Here is a 12112-nt window from a genome sequence, read left to right as displayed (position 1 = left end):
TTCCAGCTCTGTTCTGCCCATTGGAACGCTCTTTCAGCCAAGCCAGACTGTGGAAATGACAGTCCTCACCTGCCCTCCCTTCCTTCCCTAGCGATGCCCCGCCCTCCAGTCCCTGTAAGCTGAGGCATGGCTGTACACTGGGGATGGACCCCAGCGAGTAGGGGGCAGAAAGAACACCGCAGGAAGTGGCTGCATGGGAGACAAGAAGGGCTCCGCAGAGGAGACACAAGATGGTGGCCTCTCTCGGTGACAATGAAGAGGGTCAGCCCTCGCCACACTTGGGAGAAAGGATAGCTGGAAAGGCATCAGCCTGGTGAGGCTTGGGCGGCTTCACAGAAGGTGCGGGAAGCAGGGAGTTTGCATTCCATGCCACCAGGGTATGGACCACTAATCCCCCACCGCCACCCCTACCGGGCATCCCTTGTGAAGAAGAGCAGTCTGCATTCTCTCATCTGTGAATGTTGTCCTCACAGCCACCTGACAGGCGGTCATGAGGAACAGGCGGTGACATTTAGCACCACTCACAGTGTGGGGCACAGGGAGGGACACGAAGATTTGCTGGACGAATCGGCAAACATGGTCCTATTTAGCACCACTTGGTTCTCCTCCTAAGCTGCATGAATTACGAGTTTCGGACAACTGCTGTCCATGATTAACACTTCAGTTGAGTTCCTTTGGTTTTTACGATCGGGCTGGAGAATAAAGGGCCTTAGAAGATGTATCACAAACCCAGGGATGGTGAGCTGGGAAAAGCCTGCCGAGGTGCCCCAAGCTGGGTTTGGAAAGCAAGCCCCAGGGAGGTGAGGCTCTCCCGCTGGCATGGCAAGGCTGGCCAGGGAGGCCCTTCCTGAACCTTCCTCCTCTTTGACATTGTCTTCACAAAGCAAAGGTTATCTCCCCCCAACTGCAAAATGCATAGACACCAAAGGATGTCTAAGTGACAGGATAAATTCTGTCCTTTGCCATGGACTGGAAAGCCACGTACCACAGGAAGACCCGTTGGAAGCAGGAGAGAACCTTCCATCGTTACCACCCCAGTAACGTCGGGGTGTGGGTTCCATCAGGTGTGACGTGATTGCACAAAGACCACGGAGGCTGGAACGCATCTCTAATAACAAGGGCCAGCCTCCCGCCGCATGTCCGCCACTCGAGGGGACGCATGCCACTCAGTGGCAATCAGTGAATCCCGTGGATGGATCTCACCTGTCGCCTAGAAGCGCGCGTGCATGCTCCCGCCAGCGCACACACGTGTGTGCACACAGGGCCCTGTGCTTGGGAGCCTCTCTGCCTGACACACGGATTCCTTGCTCACTCACCCCACCCCTTAAAGGTTATTTTCAGAACTTTGGTTGTTATTCTTGGCAGCTGTGCTTGACCCACAAACACTGAGAGGCTGGTTTATGAAGTGTGACATGTTTATCAAGGACTAAGTTCCATTAACCTCTGCTTCTGAATGTGAATTCCTACCTCTGGCCCCCCAGGCCGGAGCGGCCCAGCCCCCACCTTGAGTGCAGGCAGGGGGTGTTAGGCGGGGGTGACTGCTGAATCCCAAACCTAAGCGGCCACACTAGGAGCTCCAGTGCCCAGAAAGTAGACCCCCGAGGCCCTCCACAAAATGAGGGTGGGTTTCCCCTTTGGAAATACTCTCTGAACCTCAGAAACATGGTTAGCTGGGGGAAATGGCTGGCTTAAGCGTCTTGAAGGAGTGGGAATCAGGAAAACCTACATTGAACTCGGCCATGGAGGCAGGGAGATTCCTTCTGACTCGGCTTTGCTCTAGATCCTGGAGTGCCCCCAAAGCAGAAGGGCCCTTGGGAGCCCATGGCACACAGGTCTGGGCACTGGGGGGAATAGGAAGGCAGAAAGCAACACTAGGAGGCGCCCCAGGATTGCACCATTCTCCCAGTTGGGGGGGGTCGTTGGTGGACCCTACCCCTGACTCAGGGCCATTTGTGGTTTGCCCCGCCCAGTGTTTGCCATTTTGGCTTTCTGGGCCATTTCTGAAAATCACCCTGTTTCCCCGCCTTTAGCTCATTGTTGAATAGAAAGTTCCTGCGCTTCAGATGATAAGCGGGCCTAAAGGAGATCCTTACACAGCAGTGCTGGCCCGGTTGGTGCGCCAATGGTATCGCATGGGCCGGGCACTGCCTGGCTTCTGGGGTCGTCAGTGGCCTCCCTAGGACAGTAGCCAGGACAGCGAGTGAGCCCGCTGGTGACGGCAGCGGTTGGCCTTTCTTAAGTCTCATGAATTTGGAATATGCAGGGAAGAGTTTCATGATCTGTTTTTAAATAAAGAGACATTTCAGAAGGACCACAAACCTCACACACAGAGGTTGACCCTTTTTATGCTGAAAAGCGTGGGCCGGGAAGTGCCTTTAGGTCATTATCCTGCCTTTTCTCATGCAGAGAGATTTTTTTTTCCCCTAGCAGCACTGCTTGCTCTTAGGGAAGAGGGAGAACCTGGCAAGGGGCAGGGAAGCAGGGACTGCACTGGACTGGTCAGCTGAGGCAGCAGTGGCTGCATTCCTGGCCCAGCCACTCCCCCCGCCCCCCACCCCTCCAATGCAGTTCCAGTCCCCATCTTCCCAGGACTCGGAGGCTTAGAGCCCTGCCTTCTCTTTTCTCAGGTATCTGAAAGCAGGGCTTGTCCAGTGAGTAGATTAGAAAAGGATATGCCAACTTGTTCCCATACTTGAAAGCCCGAGAAAGCCTTGCTGTGAAGAGAACAAACAGAACCTGTTTGGTGGCTTGTCATTTCAATGACAACACGAACCTTTCACAGGTGAGCGTTCCTTACACACCTCCCCTTCCTCCTACCCCTCCCCCACCAGACAGGCAGCGGGGGTCACAGGCCAGAGCAGAGGAAAAACACAGCAAACCAGCTCTGAGCCTTCAGGGAACACCAGGGTTTGATGACAAACATTTAAGATCTCAAGGGACAGCTGAGGGAGAGAAATGTATTAAACCTTTTCCAGGTGGTCAAAAACACTCCTAGGGAAACAATGCCTCATTCTGCTGCCTCCATTAGGGACCCGGCCCAGCAGGGACGCCTTTCTCGATAAGAGTGTATTGTTTTCATATTTATCTTATTTCTCTCTCTACGTTCCTCTTGAATAAACATCAAGAACTGATTTCTTAGATCACCTGTATCAAAAACATCACCACCAAATCCTCCGAAGGGTCAAAGGCCTCATAGCCAGAGCTGTGGGAATTTAAGGAAGAGAATACCTTTCTGATTTCTTTACAAATAAAAAGGCCAATCCTGAGGGTCTCCTGAGGCCTCACTTATCAACTCCACTAACCTCTTCATGAAAATGGGGAGCTGACCTTAGGAGCCCCCCCACGAGGAATTTTGTGTGAAAAATCCTATACCGCCCATGACCGTGTGTGCTGCGCGGGGAAGGAAGAGCGGGAGCGGGCTCAGGCCCGAACCCCACCGTGTGTACCTCAACAGACTCAGGACACCCCCTGTCTTTCTCCTCAACGGGTCTTGAAAGAGAACAATGCCAGCTGGGGGACAAGAGCAGAGATCAGACTTTCTCCCAGTTTGTGCAGATTAGGGAGCACAGACGAGCCGCACAGTGGAGCAGGGAGGAGGAGGGACGGGAACAGACATGGCTGCTCTAGTATCTGTGAAGTACTGCTGTGTGTGCCTGTTACTGTGGAATCCACAGAGCAGTACTGTGTGCAGATTGTTACTCTGGTATCTGCAAAGCAGATACCTGTGTTGGATTGTTTCTCTGGAATCCACAAGTAGTACTGTGTGTGGTTTGTTGCTCTGGAGTCCATGAAGTTGTACTGTGTGCAGATTGTTGTTCCGGTATCCACGAAGCAGTGCTGTGTGCAGATTGTTACTCTGGTATCTGTGAAGTATTAATGTGTGTGGATTATTTCTCTGGAATCTGGTAAGTAGTGCCGTGTGTGGCTTCTTACTCTGGTATCCATGAAGTAGTACTGTGTGTGGATTGTTACTCTGGAATCCATGAAGTAGTGCTGTGTGTGGAGTGTTTCTCTGGAATCTGTGAAGTAGTGCTGTGTGTAGATTGTCACTCTGCTATTGAAATAGTACTATGTGCAGATTGTTTCTCTGGAGTCTGTGAAGAAGTACTGTGTACATATTGTTACTCTGGTATCCAGAAGTAGTACTGTGTGTGGATTGTTACTTTGGTATCTGCAAAGTAGTACTGTGTGCAGATTGTTTCTCTGGAATCTGTGAAGTAGTACTATGTGTGGATTGTGACTCTGGAATCCACAAAGTAGTACTGTGTATGGATTGTTGCTGTGGTATCTGCGAAGTAGTACTGTATGCGGAGGAGACTTCAGTGGCATGTGTACATACCTTCCTCAAAGCAGGAATTCTTTCCCCCATTTTTAAGTATTAAGATAAAGAGTTTCATAAAAATGGAATGTGATTTACAGGTATCACTTTGAAAAGAAAAAAAAAAAAACCCTGGGCACTGGAGATTAATCTTTTCTTTTCATTACAATTTTGCTTTGAAATGTGATCCTTCACGTTCCCTTGAAGATGAGCCTTTGTGAATGTCCTATCACATAGTTATGAAAAGGGAACTAATGCCTCACTGCAAACTAGAGGCTAATTTAATTTCATTTATTTGAGAGAAAGCACGAGCAGGGTGAGGGGCAGAGGGAGAAACAGACTCCCCACTGAGCAGGGAGACCGATGTGGGGCTTCATCCCAGGATCTCAGGATCACGACCTGAGCTGAAGACAGGTGCTTAACCGACTGAGCCACCTAGGGGCTCCCAAACTAGATGATTTTATTAACATGAAATGTATACAGGTTACAGCATTAATAGCTATCATTTGAATCTTGTACAAAACACATGCCCTTAATTACTAGGGTTTGGGGCACAAGAAATGGCCAGAGTAATAGCCAGTATAATTATGAATAAATATAAGGGAAGGATATAACCATTTAAAAGAAAATAATTGGGTGCAAGTATAAAATGCAAAAACAAAGCTGTTTCTACTTAAGACAAATCTCTAAATTTATTTTTCAAAACCGTCATCATGAGAACAAATATACTTATAGTCATGTTGACCTTAATCACAGTGAAGTCATAGGATAGCATACAAGAGATAATTCTCATATTTAAAGGATATTTAAAATGTTAGCCTTATCAAGACCCTCTTTTAAACACTATATGGCATCTCTCCTTATGAAAGAGTAATACAGCCCTCAAGAATTCTTCAAACAAAATCCAACATAAATAGGAACACAATAAAAACTATTTTGAAAACCTGTAAAATGAAAGCACCTATTTAAATTAAGACCATCAAGAATCTATGAGATTATTTTAGGAGGACATGGGCTGGATGAGACACTAAATTCTGTAGTTCTAAGGAAAAATTGACAATCAATTTATGTAACTTACAAGGCAAATTGAACCCTATGAAAGATGTGCTTTACGGCACATTTAAAAGTTTTAATTTAAATAATACTCAACAGGAGGCAACCAAGTCTGTGACACTCACTGAGACATAATAACAAAAGGGCGTGACTTGCAGTTGGGGCCCTTCCCAGTCTATTTTTAGAGGCTTAAGACTCCAGCCTTAAATAGTTTTAATAATAACATGCTTGTGGCTACAACTCAGCATGTAACACACAGTCTGGGAGAAAAGCAGTACTCAGAACTGTGGAACCTAGCTTGCTGGGGTTTCGTTCCCCTTTAAAACTAATCCTGAGATCTTGCTCACAGAACACGAGGGATCTCAAGAATGTTTTTGTTTCCTTTTGTTCACTAGCTACCTTGCAACATGCACAAGTAAAATTGGGTGATAAATTGAAATCAGGTTAAAATTAGGGGATACATCCTTAAAAATGTTCTTCACTTAAAAAAAAAAAAAAGAACTATCTTGCTTCTCTGGAAGCCTACTTGAAATATTACCTTCCCTGGGTACCGAGCGACCCATGGGTGAGTAAGAAGCACTCTGATTATGGAGATGATGGAGATGTGTCCTTAAAGGTTCCAGTCTCTATCTCTCCCATTGTAGCTGCGACGGCGACGGCTGGCTGCGTCCATCGAGAGAGTAGGAGGGCTTACATCCTGTAGTTACTTGACAGGGTCTTGCAACGTTTGTGGATGCGGACTCACGAAGATATGTGCGTGTGAACACAAGTTTCCATAAACACACATTACAGACAGGTACATACACCATACATGCTCGCCCACATATCTCCCAGTGACAAAGCCCCCACAGTCTGATGGGACTTACTGAAAATTACCACCTTTTCCAAATCCAGCCTTCCCATTCCATTCCTGTAACTCAAAATTACATATTCTGAAGGATTCATTTCAATATTCAATTTTTAAAAAACCCAAAGCAACACATGGGTAAACCAAATTATAGCCAGAAACAAAGGCACATCTAGGGCCAACACACTAACATTTATCCCTGAGAAACAAACAGAAAAACCAAGGGAGATGCTCTGAGATGTTATAAAGATTGAACGGGCATTTCTGTTTTATTTTCTCAGAAAAGGAAGAGGCAATCCCTTTCATGGATAACTAAATGTAAGAGATCTAAATGTCTTGGGTGTCCCCTCCTTGGGATAAGAGTCTAGATGAGAGACTGAAAAGTAAACAGATCAGATCCAATCCCTTTCCTTCTAAATCTAAAAAAAAGAAAAGAAAAAAAAAAGATATGGCATTTAGGGTTTTCAGGGCTCTTCTTTGAACTCCAGGAAAAAGGAAGACAAGATAGGAGGCCGGACTCTCCCAGAAGGATCGCCCTGCTCGGACGTGGCAGTGGAGTCGGGCACACTTCCTGTCCCCACTCCCTCCGCCTGGACCGCGGAGTCCTGGCACCTGTCATCTCTTGTCCTCCACAGGGCACAGCCCTGGGACCGTGGCCACTGCTCCTCACGCGGGCACATCTGTTGTTAGGCCACATGGGCCTGGCCATCCTGCCTCTCCAGCCCCACCCCACCCTCCATCACAAGTTCTCCTTCAGAAGGCCGAGCTTGCGCAGGGCCTCCCGGCGGGCCTCCTCCGTGGAGCCACGACCAGAGAACTGGACAGTGATACCCTGGGGCCTAAACCCAACAGCCCTGGGCAGCGACCCTGACCGCTTCCTGGCATCCTGGCTACAGTCCGGCTGCCGGTGCTCATAAAGGCTCCTGCTGGCATTCTGCCGTGCAAGTTTGCCGGCCAGTGCCGGGTCTGGACGGAAGGTGACAGTTTTCCCCATTGAGACGAAGGCACTGGGCTCACTCTTCAGGACGTCGTGGATGCTCTGGAAGCCATTGGCCAATGGCGGGCACTGTTCGGTCTGCACGCCTCTGGACTGCAGAGTGCCGGTGTGGCTGCCCGCCCGCGTGGACGCGGCATCGTGGATTGGGCCTGGCTTGCTCTGGCCACGCGTCCCTAGCTCGGCAACCTCAGCCCTGGGGGCCCGGTCTTCCACCTCCCCCGCGGCCAGGAAAGAGACGCCATTGATGTTGGCCAAGACCCGGGCTTTCCGCTCCTGCACGTTGACAGCTGCTTTGGAGATGGTCTTGTTGAACTCCTTCCCCGCGCTGTTGGTCACGCTGATGTTGCTTGGGAAGCGGTGGATCTTGGGCGCGGGCTGGGCTGTGTGTTTGTGCCACAGGAAAGAGTCCCCATGCCGAGGGGCCCCCGAAGGCAGTGTCCTCCAGTCCCCTGGCTTGCTCTCCTTGGAGGGGGACACAGGTGGAAACCCTTCATTCCCTGCCACCTTCTCAGACATTTTCTGAGCGATTACCAGGGGAGTGGGAACGGAGCGGGGCAGTTTGGGGTGCTCTGAAGGGGGAGCCGGGGCCAGCAGCTCTTTCCTAGGGGGCGCGGCTGCTGTGGCCACAGGCGGGGAGGGCGGCACAGGAGGGGCCTCTGGAGTTGCTGGGTCTGGCAAGGGAGGATCCCCGGCTTCTGGTTTCCTGCCCTCAAGGACAGGAATGTCTTCCTTCCCAACAGGGCCAGTCCCTGAAAAGGAGGCAGAATCCTCATCAGGTACCACGTTAGGTAAAAATAAATGCATCCCACTGCCTTCCCACTGGATTCATGAGGGCGTACGAGGGACATAAAGCCAACATCAGCAGCAATGTCAGCATCCTGTCAGCTAACCTCCCTGGCCCAGAGAAGGAGAACTTCCCCCGTGAGTCTCACCACCCCCGTGAGTTATGAGAAGGCATGACGCGTCAGGGACGGTAGAAGACGCCAGTCTGAAGGCTCAGCCCCTGGGATGCACACGGAGCAGGTGGGCTTCTAAGGAGGTATGGACCAGGACAGAATAACAACCCACCTCAGGAGGCGGTGTTGCTGAGGGGAAATGGAGGCAGGAAGGTTGGGGGACATCCCCGCATCAGGTTTTTCTAGATGAAGACCACCAGCTGCTTGTGTCAGACGCCCTGGGTCAAACTCAATACACCGCTGAGCCTTTACGATGTCCTTAACAGATATGGATACAAGCCACCCAACACCGTGGGCACCTACATCCACACACCCGTCCCTCGCGGCAGAACCGCGCGCCGCATCTGATTTGTGCCTAGTCTCAGACTCTCCCACAGCGCCTGCCGGAGAAGGCAACTGCCACTGCCCTGAGAATGGCCCGGTAGAGACGGGTGGGCGGGGCGGCTTTCTCTCGGTGAGTGTTTCCCTTGGCACTAGTATACAATCCGGCATTTTTAAAGGATCAGCAGGTTCAAGTTAATGTTAGGAAGCACACTTCAAAGGAGTGCGATAAAAACGGGAAATTCTTATTCAGTCTCTTCTTTGCTGACATGGCTACAGGCAAAGCTCCACACTGGAGCCAAGAACCCCAGTCTGTGAAATCTGGTGTAACACCCCGCCTTGCGCATGTAGCTCGCACGCACACACACGTGTGCGCACGATAGAAAATATATTTCTAGAGGCTTGTGGCAGATGGCAGTATTTTGTAGTAAGAGCCAAAACACTTTCCCTTCTGTTTTTTCCTCATCCTTCCAATCCTCACGTCCTTGCCGAAGTTTATTTCGAGGATCTTTTCCGATGAGGAAGAACAGTGCCAGACAATCCCACCTCGTCCATCCTGTCTGGTCTTCTTGCAGGATTCAAAACACAAAATTCGTGCCTCTCCTTGGAGGCCACCCCGAATCAAGCAAACCTACAAACCCACAACCTACTAGATGCTGAGCCAAACTCTTGTCTGCTCTTTTCCTGTTTTCCTGAACCAGCAGACTTCTCAGTTCAAATACTCCTACTTTGAAAAGTCATGCTAGAGAAACAGGGATAGAAGATTGCTCAAACTCTGAGATCAAACCCAAGGGCTAAAATAGAAGTACCTTGTCTGTTTTCTTCGTAGAATGAATTGTTACACCTGGAATTCATTTCCAATTTTCTTTCTCTCCCCTTCCCCTCCCTCGCACTCCCTTCCTCCCTCCCTCCCTTCCTTCCTTCCTTTCTCTCTCCTTTCTCCTTCCTTCCTTCCTTCCTTCACATAAGAATTGATTCATGTGGCCAGCCAGTGTCATTCTTTACCCTGGCCCTTTCGGAAACTCCCTTCAGAGGCTGTCTCTTAACACGCTATGAAAGCATCTGCTTGGCTGGACACTCAAACTAGCGAGACCACGCTTCTACCCTGCAAAAACCCGATGTGCCCCACAGCATCATTTCTGGCCACACACAGGGGACGTCCTCACCTGCTGCTGCTGTCCCAGCTGGGAGGCTCTCCGGTTCTCCCGCCTCTGGTGCTGGCTGCACTAAGTCGATCACCTCTCCCGGCTCTGAGTGACCAGAAGCACGCTCTTCCAAAGACGCCGGAGAGTGGCCGTCACACAGGACTTGCTCCTCAAAGTCGTCTTCCAGGGAATCGATGGTCTCTTCGAAAAACAGGATGACATCCTTTTCCTCGTGCGTCAGGTACTTCAGACTCTCGTCATCCTGTACGACAGGTGTGGGGATTGGGAATAAAAGGGGAAAAACAAACAGTCATTTCGCTCAAGAGAGAAAACAAGACAAAGTCGGGATCTGCACCCAGCGCCTGATAGGATCCACAGCCCCATCGGAGTTCCTGTTGGGGAGAATCGGCCATTCGGGAGGCCCCATGGACCAACGCGTCCCTCCCCATTTTACCTGAATGAAAAAGAACGCTGCCAAGAAGCTATAGCCAAGAAAGCATCTTAGAACCTATTACAGGCTCTAGCCTATGGTTCCTGATGAGTCAATGACAAGAAAAATAATAATTCTTCAAACCTCCTTGGACCAGTGTTCTCAACTGACTGCTCTCAGATGTCTTCCCCAAGAGCAGCGGGGGACATCTCTGGTCAAAGAGAGTGACATGAATGGACATATTTATGTCCTCTTCCACAGGAAACCTCTCTAAAACAATGGGGTTTATTATTTGTTTTAAAGGCACAAATCACAAAGACAGAAATAATAGGAAAGGAGACGGCAGCCACAAAATGTGGGAAGTTAGGCGGCAGCAGGACAGGTGTAGCCGACTCCGAAGACCCAGGGAAGCTGAGTTTCAGCCAGCAGCCGCGGGAAGCCAGGGACCTGCCTGCTGGGGACAGGGGACTCTCCCCTCAGTCCCCCACCCCCGCTCAGGCACTGGAGGTACAAAGCAGTTCTGGGAGGGGTGGCAGCAAGTGGACGGTGGAAAGGGCAGAATTGGTTCAGCAGGAATGAGGAACCCTGGCAGAAAACTAGATTTTTTTTTTTAAAGAAGTTAAGAGAGGGATTTGAAGCAGAGCTGGTCGTGATGGAAACAGGGAGTAAATGAAGCCAAACAGATGCTCTAGGGACAGAAACCTGGAAATCTTCCCTGGGGCATCTGAACATCCAAGGGCCCAAAGGGATCAGCCCCATGGGTTCCCCAACAGAGCAGCTCAGTACAATCTCCCTACAGATGAAGACCACAGTCAACAAACGCCACACAGAATTTCTAATCAGCTTCTCAACCTCATCTCTTAAATATGTGCACACGCAGAAGGATCAGCGAGCAGGTGAGAAATACCTTTATCATGAAAGACATACCTGAACAAATAAAAAAGAAAGCACTTAACAAAAACAAACTATGGAGAACTGATGACAATTTCCAAACAATGACTATGAATGCCCTCAGAGAGATGAAGAGACACTGAACCTGTCAAGAATATGATCCTCTTGGGGTGCCTGGGTGGCTCAGTGGGTTAAAGCCTCTGCCTTCAGCTCGGGTCGTGTTCCCAGGGTCCTGGGATCGAGCCCCGCATCAGACTCTCTGCTGGGCAGGGAGCCTGCTTCCTCCTCTCTCTCTCTCTCTCTGCCTGCCTCTCTGCCCACTTGTGATCTCTATCTGTCAAATGAAAAAATAAAATCTTAAAAAAAAGAAAAAAAGAATACGATGCTCTAAAAAAAAAAAAAAACCCCCAGAGGACCAAAAGCAGCTCTTATAAATTAACACCAGGACAACAGAGTTGAAAAATGAAATCAAAGCCTACAAGAGAAAGTAGAGAAACGAGTAAAGTAAAACAAATAGACATTTAAAAAAAAATTTAAAAAGAAGGAAGACAAGAAAGTTAGAGGATAAGTATGGGAGGGCCAACATCTGATAATGAGGCTCCCAAAAGATAAATCAGAAAAGTAGAGGGGAAAGTATCAAAATAAATAAGTAAGAGAATTCAAGGAGAGGTCACTGAACTGAAGGCTCTGAGTTTCCAGAGTTTGCATGGTGGAGAGTCATCATGAGGACAACCTAATGAACAAGAACGAAACAGACTGAAATCTCAGGATGCCACAGACCACGATCCCAAAATCTTCCCAGAGTGAAAATCAGGTTACAAAACAAAAGACCAAGAATTGAAATAGCAACAGACCTCTTAGCAGTGATATCATTGGAAGCAAGAAGCAAACGACAGGATTCCTTCAAAATTCTGAGTGAACTGAGAACTTAGAATTTTATGCCAACCAAATTATGGTGATGATAAAATTAGAGGCTTTTAAGACACGTGAGGACTACACAATGGATCTCCCACGTATGCCTTTCTCAGGGTGGTGGGGTAGTGTGGCTGCTCCCCTGGACAAGGGAGGAAACCAAGAAAAGACACAGGAGTTGGGGCCCAAGAGAGCATGAGAGGAAGCCAAAGGGAATCCCAGGAGGCCAGTGACATTCCCAG

General features: G+C 49.3%; 1 protein-coding gene across 3 annotated transcripts in view; it reads right to left on the bottom strand.

Annotated features, from left to right (window-relative positions):
* Positions 1-4984: 4984 nt before the first annotated feature.
* The window catches only part of PROSER2 (proline and serine rich 2), a 44384-nt gene continuing 37256 nt past the window's right edge, over positions 4985-12112 (bottom strand). For all 3 annotated transcript variants that reach the window (XM_044227743.1, XM_044227742.1, XM_044227744.1), the window contains exons 3-4: positions 9659-9899; positions 4985-7964 (exon numbers count right to left, since the gene is read on the bottom strand). In XM_044227743.1, coding sequence (XP_044083678.1) covers positions 6958-7964; positions 9659-9899 — 1248 coding nt within the window. In that variant the 3' untranslated portion in view covers positions 4985-6957. The remainder of the gene's footprint in view (positions 7965-9658; positions 9900-12112) is intronic.

This window comes from Neovison vison, chromosome 12, assembly GCF_020171115.1.
Source record: "Neovison vison isolate M4711 chromosome 12, ASM_NN_V1, whole genome shotgun sequence".
Classification (NCBI taxonomy): domain Eukaryota; kingdom Metazoa; phylum Chordata; class Mammalia; order Carnivora; family Mustelidae; genus Neogale; species Neogale vison.
This window is presented reverse-complemented; position numbering and strand designations above follow the sequence as displayed.